General features: G+C 19.8%; 1 protein-coding gene across 3 annotated transcripts; it reads right to left on the bottom strand.

Annotated features, from left to right (window-relative positions):
- Nucleotides 1-4,671: 4,671 nt before the first annotated feature.
- Nucleotides 4,672-13,867, bottom strand: LOC128957649 (putative neurotoxin). Of its 3 annotated transcripts, none has more exons than XM_054303450.1 (5): nucleotides 13,714-13,867; nucleotides 7,097-7,268; nucleotides 5,122-5,197; nucleotides 4,975-5,046; nucleotides 4,672-4,874 (listed from the first exon to the last, which is right to left on the bottom strand). In XM_054303450.1, the coding sequence occupies exons 2-5, from the start codon at nucleotides 7,248-7,250 to the stop codon at nucleotides 4,814-4,816; spliced, it is 363 nt and encodes a 120-aa protein (XP_054159425.1). In that variant the 5' UTR covers nucleotides 7,251-7,268; nucleotides 13,714-13,867; the 3' UTR covers nucleotides 4,672-4,813. The 3 variants fall into 3 exon arrangements, with proteins under 3 accessions (XP_054159425.1, XP_054159428.1, XP_054159426.1); XM_054303453.1 differs by having other exon boundaries at nucleotides 5,122-5,194; XM_054303451.1 differs by lacking the exon at nucleotides 13,714-13,867 and adding an exon at nucleotides 7,343-7,388.
- Nucleotides 13,868-14,195: the final 328 nt, after the last annotated feature.

The following is a 14,195-nucleotide window of genomic DNA, read 5'->3' as shown; positions in this document are numbered from 1 at the left end:
TATTGATTTTTGCCTAATAGTATTGATTACTTGTCATTTATATTTGAACTGTATATTATATTTATATTTTAACTGTATATTATATTTATATTTTAACTGTATATTATATTTATATTTGAACTGTATATTATATTTATATTTGAACTGTATATTATATTTATATTTTAACTGTATATTATATTTATATTTTAACTGTATATTATATTTATATTTTAACTGTATATTATATTTATATTTTAACTGTATATTATATTTATATTTTAACTGTATTTATATTTTATGTCATTTACAGTACAGGTATATAAAATTGTTGATAAAATAATGAGAATATATATCACATATTCCCTTAGTGAGCTTAAAAGTTTAATTTTTAAAAAATAGCCTACGTAGCTTATTATTTGTTATTAAAAAATTTATCATGCTCAATTAAAATATTACTAATTAAAATTTTTATTACTCATTGTAATTTACAATTTGTAAATTATAATTTGTTATCAATTTAATGTATTATAATAGTTTTTTAATTTTATTATATTTATTTTTTAATTAAATATGTCATGTAATTTTTGTATTATAAAACTATTATTATTTAATTTGTAAATAAACTACGTAGGCTATTTTTTAAAAATTATGCTTTTATGCTAACTTAAGAGAATATGTGACATATATAATATATATATTCTCACTATTTTGTCAAAAATTTTATATATTATATATATATGAAAGTATCAAACTATTGTAAAATTGAATAATTTTTTTAATAACTATTTAATTTACATATAATTAATTTTGGAACAAATCTATATTATAGACAACCAGTAAATACATTGTTGAACGTAAATGCAATAAAATAATAAAACAAAACAAAACAAAAAAGAGGATCAAATTAATTCAATGATAATTGCAAACAGTGACCAACCAAATGATAATCAATTATTTGGCATTTAATATAATAACACATTATCTAATCGGAGACAACTTATAGAMGAATTACTTGAATCTTTAAATGAAAGCATTGAATATACTAAAGAAATTTTAGACAATTTTATAGATTTGATTTCAATAGTCATATCAATTGGAAAATTCTGATAATTATATTCAGGAAGAGATAGACAAAGATTGGGATCAATTAATTAATATCATTATTAATGAAATGAGTCAAACAAATCATTGATGGATATCATAAGTTCAAAGCATAAGAGGATATATTTGTTTAATGAGAATGTCGTGTCTAAACAATATTAAAAGTATTGTCAACTTTTATACATTGAATTTGTTTTAATTTTGTTTGTGTTGTATTAATATTTTAAAATATTAATATATCTCCTATAAAATCTAATATATCGTATTATTTATTTATATTAATGTTTTGAATGTGTGTTTAAATGTTTTGACTTATAATTAATTGGATAAATAAATAGTTTAGATAATCAATTAAATACTACTATATGAGTCAAATAATTATGCAATCTTTTTWTAAAATTCAGTAATAAAATTAATTTATTTTAGTCTATAAATAATAGGGTAATTATTATTATCGTTAATTATTAATTACTAATTAATATTAATACAAAAAATTTATTATTATAACAATATATTAAATAGTGATAACTATTTATATTAATTGCAATATTTTACAAAACAAATAACATTATAATAAATTGACATTGGTACAATAGGTTTTCTAATTTATAAAATAATGCATTTCTAGTCCTACGCTACTTAACCCTGGATACAAGTAAATTGTCTGAATTTAAACTTATTATTAATAAAACATTTTGTATAAAATTGTTAAATATAATGTATTTAAATATAATTTTAAATTTTTTATTTACATAAAAATATTATTAAAAAAATATTTTAGACATTTATATTACAAATAATTCTAATATTTTCTCATATAGTTATGTTTGAATAGATATTTCAGTGCAAATATTGACTATTTTTTAAAATTGAATTTATTTTTCTATCTTTATATAATAATAATACATATAATATATACTAATAATATAATAACACCTACCTATGCACCGGTTATAATCATATTGCTTACATCATCAACAAATATATGCCTATACTATGTAATACATAGTATATAAGGTATAGTGTTTACAAATAGAATATTTTGTATGTTTCATACATTAAGTCTATGAAACCCTATTTCATTAATAATAGACTTCTCTATAAACATGATTACAATATGACTGAACAGTATTTCAATTATATCCTATTATTTCCTATAATTTAAACTGATTTCCATCGTCACAAACACGTCGATAAAGATCATACAATAAGGGRGAGAGAGAGAGAGAGAGAGAGAGAGAGAGAGAGAGATACAGTAAACATTGATATTAAACAACAGTATAGAGGCATAGATAAAGCTAAAAATATCTGCAAATTTAAACAAACAATTTTTTCCTCGCTTTACTATTTATACTGATATTTGATCAGAATTTTGATATCAGTTTAGATGAGAGATGGCAACGATAAGTACAGTATGTTATTGTATAATCAAATTTTATTGCTATTATAAGTGCTGCTATAAAAGTGTCGCTTAACTTCTGAAATTATATAAAAAATTCAATATTAAGTCATTTGAGTTTTACTATATTTACTGATTATTTGAAATAAAATTGTTTTTRGGTTTCTTGTTAGTTAATCACTTGGTTTATTGTGATTACAGCATCAGTCAGTAATTTGATTATCCGATTATTTAAAATATAATATTTTTGAGTCTAATTTATAAATATTTAATTTTCAGATATAACCATAATTTATTTAATTATATTAATAATTTTTTATAAATTTAATGTCAACCGATTGTAACGCAATGTTTGATCGGGTATTCAATTGTTTGGTATTTGCAACGATGACATTGATATTGGCGGCACAGGTATTCACTAGAGTCCCCCAGAGGACAGACCATAACAAAAGTCCGCCAAAAGACAACAACAACAAACCTACGACAACTGAGTTTCCCGATGTTATTGTTGAGCCAATGGACATACCGTTGCGGTCAAAACCGATGAGATTTGGCAAATGATTGATATTGTCGTCGACAAGAAAAACGTTTAATTTTAATATTAAAAAAGGGTAAGAAAACATAGGCTTTTATTTACTGTTTATTATATAGACCTTAATAAATATACATTTATTAAATTTCAATATGTTTTTAGATAAATATTTATAATAAAACATTGGGTTTTTAATCAACGATATTTGAAGACAATAGCAATACATCAATCCTGTATCGCACGTCAAGTGTTAGTTTCAGCTAATTTAGTGCAATACAAGTGACTATTGAATTCAATAAAAATATAATACTGTAATTGAATATTAGTATTATTAATATAAACAATGATATTATATATTAAATATATTAGAAATACAATAAATACTTAATATAAGTTTATTATTGTTATTATTTGACCTGTCAAAGTTATTAGTTAAATGTCAAAGTTAGTATTATATGTAAAAACTAAATATTATTTTATATTTCATATTCTAGTTATAAAGTAAGCTAAATTTAAACTAAACTATAAATATATWWTAATTTATTATATAAACTAATTTAATCATATCATAATACATGTATTGTAATATTCAAATGATTTAAGATATTGCAATGATATAAGAAAATTGTTACCTTAATAAATATAATTGTATTTTATTTATTTCTTAATTAATTAATTTAATTGTAAACATTAATATAAATATTTATCTTACTGTATATGGATATATGATTTACTGTAAATTGATATCACAATATAATAATATTAACTAATATTACGAAATACTTATGACATAAATAATATTTTATATTAAAATATTAAACAATTAATATTTCCAATTAAGTAAAAGCATATTATTTATTATAAAATAATAAAATAATAATTTATTTGATGTATGACTTATTTAATTAAAAATTATATTTGTAAACATTTATAGAAATACCAACTTTTAATATATTTRTTTGTTAAAAATTAAATAAAATATTAACTGATATATAAATCAATCTATTTTTAATAGTCATTTTATTTTTAAATATAAAATTTAAAACTTAATATAAAAGAATATTGATTATTAATTAATAAACATATTAAAACACAACTTTATTTTTATATATAATTATTTAAAATAAAAATATTGACAACACATTTTGTTATATGGCTTAAGCATATAAAAAATAAATTAACAATAAATAAATATAACATAAATATTTGTAATAGTTATAATTAATTAGTATATTATAAATAAGATCACAATTAGTCACACTTTATTTGAAATATAAATTAATTAATTATTAAATATTTATATTTCTATATATAAAGATACAGATTGCACACAATTACAATATATATATATACTGTATTAAATATATTAAATAAGTAATATACAGTATCTTTMAATAAATAAATAATTACAACAATTTGTGARATAAAAAAAATAAATACGAAAACAATACTAAAATTACTTAATCTATTGTATTTATAAATATAAATAGGAAACGATGTAAGAAATTAATGTAAAACATGAAAATATTTGAAACATGAAATTCACATACAAAAAACATTTAAAAAATAATATGGATTATCAATTGATTATATATATATATATATATAATAAATAATGATGTGTTTTTAAAATTTATAACATAATTAATTATACGTCTATTACCATAAAACAAAATTTGCTTTTAAAAACTACTGTTTATTTATCTATTTTATTAATTCATAATTTAAATGAATGTCCACTCATATTATCAWTCAATCAATCATACAGTCTATTGTATTGTGGAATACTGTTTAAGGACTTAACCCCACTTGAATAGACCAGCCCTTTGGCACCGACAGTTTGCTCCCCACATATTACATCTATTATAGAAAACAAAAATAAATTWAAAAACCATTAATAATAATACCATTTAAATGATTAGTGATTGTGTAATATCAGATAAATACAGGGATGTCATACCTGCACACAGAGCTATCGCAACAATCTTCAGGTCTGTGATCACAAGAGGCTCCTCGTCTGACACAACTTCTCCTTAAAATTAAATAAATAGTTTTAATTTTTTTGATGAAAACTTATTTTTAATTAAAATCTATTTTGAATACAGACTTTCTGTTGACAAATAATAGTTTAGCAATGTTTGCATTATAGTCATCGACCAGATCTGATGTTAGGTCACTGTCTGCTGTAAACAAACACCAAAAAAATAGTGTATAAAATTATCAAATGTTAAATAAATTATCAGTAAATTAAATATTTAATTCACAAAAATTATATAAATAAAAATTAGCTTATATTAATTAAATATTATAAAACCAAAAAATAAATTAAAATGTTTRTGTTTGTGTTTGTGTCAAATTGTCAAAATATTAATATTTTTCGTGCAACTAATGAAATAATTTGAAATGAAAACAGAAAAAAATTTAATTATTGTAAAAATGTAATATAATTTGTGTAAACATGGCTTACGCCTAATTGGGTGTTAATTAGAGTTTAAATGACAAAATAAATTAATTTTATTTTCCATTGCAATTTTTCTTATTATTAAAATTATAAATTAAAAATTTCTATTTGTTTTTATCAACATATGCTATTTTTAATTTCACTAATAGTATATACTGTGTATTACAAAATTAACATTACTTTAATATATTAATAATAATATTATTATTATAATAATACTGTATATTCTTATATTATAAATACTATATAATTACACATTTTAATTAAATTGTATGACAATCGATTTAATTAATGTTAATATACAAATTATTGTTGTCAACAAACATACAAAATTTTCTCACTAATTAAATTTTTATTATTTATAAAAGTTTATATTCATATACATATTTATATGATTGGACTAATCAAAATCTAGTTATTTTTTATACTAAGTACTAGTACTCAAATATAATTATATAATTTATTAAAGTAATGTTTTAAGTAAATTTGTCTTAAAAATTTTTAATTTTATAAATATTTGTTATTTTTGAATTATAGAAAATTAAATAAAAATATTAACAAAGACATTTGTGTATTAAAATAATGATATATAATATGTTTACAATTTTTATCCATTTTTATTATTAATTTTTTTTATTAAAATGCATTATAATTAAATTATTGTAAATAAAATTGATTTAAAAATCAAATTTGTTGTTAATATTTGTATTAAGTAAATATAAATATGTTGTTATACATGTTCAAATGTGGAATATTAAAAAATTGTTTTGTATAAAAAATAAACTAGTAAATATAGGAATATAGGAAATATACAGTATATATCAGGGTTAAGCAATGAGGTAGGGGGTAAGGTCAAAATACCCCTCTAAGATCAGGGTTTTAGGATTTTACGCCCAGACTTTTTAACCAAATTAATATATTGTCGCTTAAAATAAGAAGAAATGACTTAAATTTTTATCTAAATTTTTAATTATTTTTTAAAAACTTTTATGAATGTTTTTTACTAATTTTAAGCAAATTAGTTAAAATTTGAGTTTTTATTGATATAACAAATATTTTAAGAAAACTTTATTGGGAATATTAATCTATTTTCCTAGGAATTTACATGGAAATTTTCTTCAATTTAATGAATTTTCTCTTGACACTTGATTTTAGATTTTTGAAAAATTGTGTTTAAAAATCCAATATAGTGTACACTTCACCCTAAAATCAAAAACCTTGCTTAACTCTGATAAGATAAGATAATTTCTGTAATTAATGATTTATGTTAATTTTAAATATTATTTTATATTTATAGAAAGGAGGTGTGGGTGAAAGCCTACAGAATGCACTAAAAATGTTATATAAGTTATTGCCAACAAATTGACATTTTGTTTAACAATAATATATAGTTAACAAATTTATCTAAAATACATTTATTCTACATTTTGTTATTGATTTTTCAATTAAATCTTCTAATTTAATAAAATATTACTATTATTTGATAACAATTATTTGTCTTTTGTTTTTTATATTTTACACTAATGTTTTTATAATAGTAGTGTATAGTGTTTTTATTTTAAAAAATAATAATTTAAATCAATATAAAAATGTTTATAATTTGATTTAATAATATACAGACCACTTGTACTGTAGTATTGACTGGTGGCCAAAGTGTCTACAATTGCCGAAACAATTATCAATAATACAAACAGTCGAGAGATGGATGACTTGGAGGATAAACAACAAGAAGTGACATTTAAGCGACGCATTAGTGATGACATCAATAGAGGCATCGTTTCACCGATAGATTGCTGTCAATTGTAAAACAAAAAAGCTATGATAAGTGTTTGGATAATATATTAATTTTCTGTATATGTTTTATTACTTATGTGTGTCAATCACTTTGTTAAACAAATGACATGTATTTTTCCATAGAAAACAAGTTATTGCATTAACTTTATTTCAATAAGTTATATATATATATATAAATATTTATTACATTATGTATTGAATTTTTGTTTATATCGTAAAATGTTTTATGTCACAGAAAATATGACATTTTATATACAGTACAATTTATAAACTTGAAACTACTGTAAATTATTGTTTTTATTTAATATAATATATTTCTTAAAATATAAAAATATAAAATATAATAAGTATGGTTGATTCATTAATTTTTCTATTATTATTGTAGTAGTATTAAGTTTTTATTTTTATATTTTTATGAAAATGTCTATTATATTACATTTATATCATAAAATTTATTATACAGACAGTATTTGGGAAAAAAATTACATTTATGTTTAGATGAATGTTATAATAAATGACATTTGGATAAATCAATATCACTAGTAAAGTAATTTATGGTATTTATAATTAAAATTCTTATAAATGTATTATTAAATGTTAATAAAAAGTTATCAAATGCTATTAAATAGAAAATAAAGTTCGAAAATTATTAACTTTTAAATAATAAATAATAAAGCTTTATAAACGTTAATTAAATAAACTATTTAAACTTAAAAAACTAAAAAACGATATAAATACATTGTCTTCAGTAAATGCAACAAAAAATAGTAACCATTAAATAACAATAGATTTTTATCCCAACATTTTAGTAGATTAACTTTTTTCTATAATCATTATATATTGCAGATTGTGTTCACACATAATGGTCACTGAATTTTTTCAAGACTAACTTTATTGTGTATTTCACTTATTATAGTCTAACACTAAAACTATTCAATTAGCTGTTAGTTAATAGCAATTGACAATTAGTGATGCATTTTGGGTGAAGACATTGAAGTAATTAATTATAAGCTGTGTTTGTATATACAATATGTATGGTATCTCTGTGTGTGTCTATCATATCTTTTGTAAGTTTAAACAAAGTTTTTTTTAATTATATTCCTATATATTAAAAAAAGACTAATCATTAAACTTTATTTTATTATTACTGTAGACAATATAAAGATGAGATAGAAATTGTAATATAATCATTGTATACAAATAAATTATTTAATCATTAAGATAAAGTAATACTTTAAGTGAACCTATAGTTTAAGAAATAATCTTGATTTATAAAGTTGATAATATCCACACATATATAAAAATGTCTAAATTTTATGTCTAAACAATTAATTATTATTTATATTTACTGTATATTAAACATTAGAAAAAAAGATTCACAATTTCATTTTCAGTTTTAAATTTTAATTAAGACAAATAATATAATAAAAATAAATTTAAGCTATATAAGATTATGGATTGTTTTGTTAGCTAAATCTAATAATTTATTATTTTTATTAAATCTTAGAGATATTAAAATAATTATATTCATATAAATTAAATAATTGTTATTAATGTTTAGATGTCATAAAATTTAATTTATTAATATAAGCTCAGCATGAAATCATTTTATATTTATTATGTTTTTATAGTTATATTTATATCATAAAAAATATTTTAGGAAAAAATTAAATTATTTTAGATCCTAAAGTTTATAATATACAGTATAAAATTTATAATAATGAGATTTACATATTAATAAGGAATTGTTATTTTAATACAATTATTTTTCTTATTTTTATAGGTTTCTAAAAAATATTATTAATAATAATGTACTTTAAATGTATTTTTTTATATTTAAGATAAAAGACTTTAATGTAATATAGATGTTATTTTAAAATAAATATTAAATTTATGTATCATATTAAACATATTGTAACAAGTTTTACATTAAAAATAACTTATAAATAATAATACAGTTAAACTGGTTTATGCAATATATTATTACATAATATTATAATAACATGACTAGATTTATTAAAATTAAAAAATAATAATAAGTTGTATAATGATATTCATTGCATAAATTAACGTCTGTCTCAATGACGTAAATTTTAATAATAAAAACTAAAAACTAAATTTTTTAATTAATTAGATAAACTATTAATGAATATTGAAAAATTCATTCAAATAATAATAATATATTATATATGAATAAAATTTAATTATAAAATAAAYATATTTTCTATCAAATAATGTTATCACAAGTTTTATAATGTAATAAAATAATCTAATTATTTTTTAAAAATAACGATCGACTAAACAAAATTGTCACAATTTAACGACCCTATTGTCGACTAATTGATTTGCTAATTATGTTATTTTGTGTTATTTTTAAATGAAATTACATTACTAGACTATATATAATAAATATAATATATACGTATTTATAAATATATTTGTAAACAATAATTATAAATTTTTTATGATATAAAGGGATGCAAAGTATTTTGTATATCGGTATAAAATAACTTTATTATCAACTTAATTAAATTAATTGTTTTATTTTATTTTTAACAATATATATAATGACACAATATAATATGGTTATATTAATAGTATATTTTAGGTTTTTACACATTTTTGGTAATCTATTTGATATTTTGAGATTTAATTTTACTTTTTTATGTCTAAAATCTTACATAAGTAAACATCAAATAAATTATTAGAAAATATTTTATTTTTTATTGTTGTCTATAATTATTTGTCTCAATTTATTCAGCAAAAGTGTCCAATAAAATAACGACTATATAATAGAAAAATGATGTATATATTATAAAATAACATTTTATTATTATATCTTTTGGGACATATTTATGACATTTAATGTGTAATGTTTTTATTATTATTTTCAACAAATTTTCTATAAAAGCAAATATTAATTTATTACTTCAGTATCTTTTGCTGTAATATAATAATATTAGACAAAAATATTTTATTGAGAATAGATGTGCTATTAATAAAAATATTGTAATTTATTATGAAAACTACTTAATATTTTTATGTAATTATATAAGTTCTAATATGTTTAGTAATTAAATATTTATAATAAGATAAAATAACTTTAATAGTGTAATTATGACTTTACTGTATGTAACTGTTTTATTACATACATTATGTGCGGTCTAAACACTTAAAGATATACTAAATATATATTAACAATGGTTTACCCATACTATAGAAAAATAGTTATAATTTTTTGGCAGTTATCTAATATTAATTTATAGTTTTAACAATATAAATTTATATAATAACATTAGTATATAACATACAGCTATCATATAAGTAAGCTATAGATAAATATTTTATCTGTTATTTAGCGGACCATTGATTACATCAACATTCAGGATATAACTATTAATAAAAACAATTATTTTCATTAAACACTTTTATATACTTTACTTATCATATATGATATAAATCATAATAAAACATGAGAATCACTTATTATTTCATTTCACGCCAATATTATATAAAACAAATACATTTATTGATAAATAATAATAAATGAAAATTTCTAATTAAATGTTTCTTAACATTTGTACAATAGATGTGTTGTGTGAGTTAAGCTGATTACTAGATATAAAGGAAATAAGGAAAACACAGTTATGTTGGCTTAGAGGACATCACACAAGTGGGCAGTGATTGGATTGCAATAAGAAAATAAGGTCGGGCTATGACTTAACAACAATATCTATACATCTCTAATAAATTAAGATTTACTGTACATTTATACAACTCTCTCTCTCTCTCTCTCTCACTCACTCACTCTCTATCTGTCTATCTCTCTCTCTTTCTCTCTCTCTCACTCTCTMTCTWTCTCTCTCTCTCTCACTCTCTATCTTTCTTTCTCTCTCTCTCTCACTCTCTATCTTTCTATCTCTCTCTCTCTCTCTCTCTCTCTCTCTCTCTCTCTCTCTCTCTCTTCTCTATCTATATATATATATATATATATATCTCTTTATCTCTCTCTATCTATCTCTCTATCTATCTATTTATCTCTCACTCACTAACTCACTCACTGCCTTATTCACTCATTAAAACCCAAACAGAGAGAGAGAGAGAGAGAGAGAGAGAGAGAGAGAGAGAGAGAGAGAGAGAGAGAGAGAGAGAGCGATTCAATCTTTCCTATTCTATCACTTACTTACTAACTCCACATTATAAGCACTGGGATGTAAATAATTAAGTAGACAAAACCAGCCAACAAAATACTAACACTACTGTTGTTGTTATATAAACCGTAAGATTACAGTGCCTTCAGTTAGTCAATCATATTATATAATAAATGAGTCGTAAATAAACGGTTTTGTTTAGTTGACTAACCATTTTTGTTGCACTAAACAATGCTTATAAAATAATACAATTATAATACTAATATACTGTATATTGTGTGTCCAATAATAATGATGAACACTACTAATAAATGCAATGAACTAATAATAAAAAAAATCAAAAAAAAAATTATTTAGATTTATTTTTTCAATTCAAATGATGACAAATAAAAAAAACTAAATTTAATGCAAACAACAAATGTTGTCATTTAATTTTATTGACACAAACACTACTGTACTAAACAAACACTTGTTGATTGAATTCACTGCTTAAATGTGAATATTGAGATGTAATTAGCATTTATTTTATAATATTTACTAAAAATATTTATAAATCGAGCGCTAATTGAGATTTATATAACTTTATATATATATATATATTTTTTTTATTGCTAATCAAATTGACATTTATTTATCTACATTTGTCATCTAATTTTCACATATAATTCAATGCTCATTGTCCTAAATCTTATATCTTTATATTATTACTACTTTATTAGTAGTAATTGTTTATTGTTTAATGTCAATCGTGAAAGTAATTATATGCCATATATCTTAGTCTCGTTGATTGGCATAACTGACCATTGGTTTTATATTACAAACAACTCAGATGACAATACAACTAAAATAAATGACATTTTACTGTTATTAATAATACGACAAACATATTGTATATATTTGTTTTCTTCAATTAATATTGAATTTCAATTTCTATTATAATAGAGTAAAAAAATATTCTCTTATTTCAAATAATACCGAAAATAGCTTTTATTTTATTTACATGTTTTATCGGTCGGTAATCTTTAATTCATTTAAATACATCAATTTATATGTATGAATATACTGTACTTGTATTACAAATCTTTTGTAAAAATATATCAATAAATAGTACAGTATTTTGAATAAAATAGTCTTTCATTAGATGCTTAACTTTTTCTGTTATTACTTTTTAACAAATAAATCACTAAAATGCTATAATTTATTGACTATAGATTTTGAGTATTTTTTGTTGTTAGTGCTATAAAATAGTTGTGACAAATATCGATAAAAATGTATTTTAGATTAAAAAATTGAAAATTTTATATCAAAAGTAAGTCACAAAATTTAAACTTTAGATTAACTTTAATTCAGTTTATTTTTTATATTAACGTCAATTTGAAAATATATAAAATATTATCAAATAAAGTTTTCTTATAAAAGCTGAAATAAATTGAAATTATTTTATATAAATTCCAGACACAATTATTTAATATATATTAGATTGTGTAATAGATGAAATTATATAATTATAAATATTTTAACAATTAAATTATTGTTTAAATATAAAAAACTTCTATTAATTAAATTATAATAACTTAAATAAATTAAATAAATTAACAATATACACGCTAATAAATATTACAGCTCATTGGTAAACATAATCAATAATTTTTTTAGCAATTTATGTAAGTTATGAAACATAATATAAATACATTGATAATAAAGTACCGTATATTGCGATCTAATTTCGAGATTATGGCAAATAACTAGTTATGACAATAATATTACTTTATATTGTCGTCAATATTAGCCCATAATATCAAAAAATATTTTATTAATACAAATCAACTCTTGACTTAAAGTTAGCGCAAATTCTGTTACAAATGATATTATTTTTATGACATTTAAATATTTACATTAAAATCTCACGTTTACATCATTAGTATTATGTATTTTCAAAATATATTTTTTCAAAATAAATAAGGATATAATACATTGTTTGGATTAGACATGAATAAAAAATATCAATTTTTATAAAAGTCAACATTTGTTGTAAATAAAATTATCTAGATAAACAAATCACATTTAATGGAAAATCATATTTTTATAAAAATTGAAAACTTAAATTAAGCTATTTATTTATTTATTTCAAATAAAACAAATATAAACAATTCAAAAATTATTTAATTAAAAATTATAGTATTTAAAAATATGTATATATTATATTTTTAATTAATAAATAATTAAACATAATGAACATTAAATAAATGATGCTATGAATTAAAATTATGTTTCCAATAATTATAATACTTACATTGTTATGGCTGATAAATTTTTATTAAACTATATAATCTAATTATAATCACAAATTTCTAAACTTTTTTCTTTGTGTTTAAACTTTTTAAAATAACTTTACTGTATATACAGCATAAAAATTTTCCAAAACTCTCTCTCTCTCTTTCTCCAAAAAAACTGGTTGAGTATTGCAGTGAAATGCTATTTAAGTATAGCTGTGATCCCTATCCACCACTGACTCCCTGAAGAAACACATACAGAGAAAGCTGTGGGAAAGTGAGCAACGCATGCCTTTACATTGGTTTGTCTACTTTTACTACCAGTGCTATTCTACTGTATTCAATAGTGATAGTTTGATAGTATAATGGCAATAGATTAGTTAGAATTTCAATAATAATATTTTTTTTGTGACCAATAAGTGCCAAAATATTGCTTCAATTAATGACAACTATATTTAAACATATTCAGTAAAAATATTATATATGATATATTATTAAGGAA

The sequence above is a fragment of the Oppia nitens genome, unplaced genomic scaffold, assembly GCF_028296485.1.
Source record: "Oppia nitens isolate AA-2021 unplaced genomic scaffold, nextdenovo-longstitch-racon4-pilon3 scaffold3_pilon_pilon_pilon, whole genome shotgun sequence".
Taxonomy (NCBI): domain Eukaryota; kingdom Metazoa; phylum Arthropoda; class Arachnida; order Sarcoptiformes; family Oppiidae; genus Oppia; species Oppia nitens.
Note: the sequence above shows the minus strand (reverse complement) of the source record. Positions and strands in the feature narration are given on the sequence as shown.

Bases quoted from the DNA above. Each gene is read 5' to 3' on its own strand.
- LOC128957649 (XM_054303450.1), bottom strand. From the start codon at position 7,250: ATGCCTCTATTGATGTCATCACTAATGCGTCGCTTAAATGTCACTTCT. The intron at 5,198-7,096 runs GTCTGTATATTA...GTTTGTTTACAG, and splicing joins TCAATACTACAGTACAAGTG to CAGACAGTGACCTAACATCA. The intron at 5,047-5,121 runs GTCTGTATTCAA...TTTAATTTTAAG, and splicing joins CTATTATTTGTCAACAGAAA to GAGAAGTTGTGTCAGACGAG.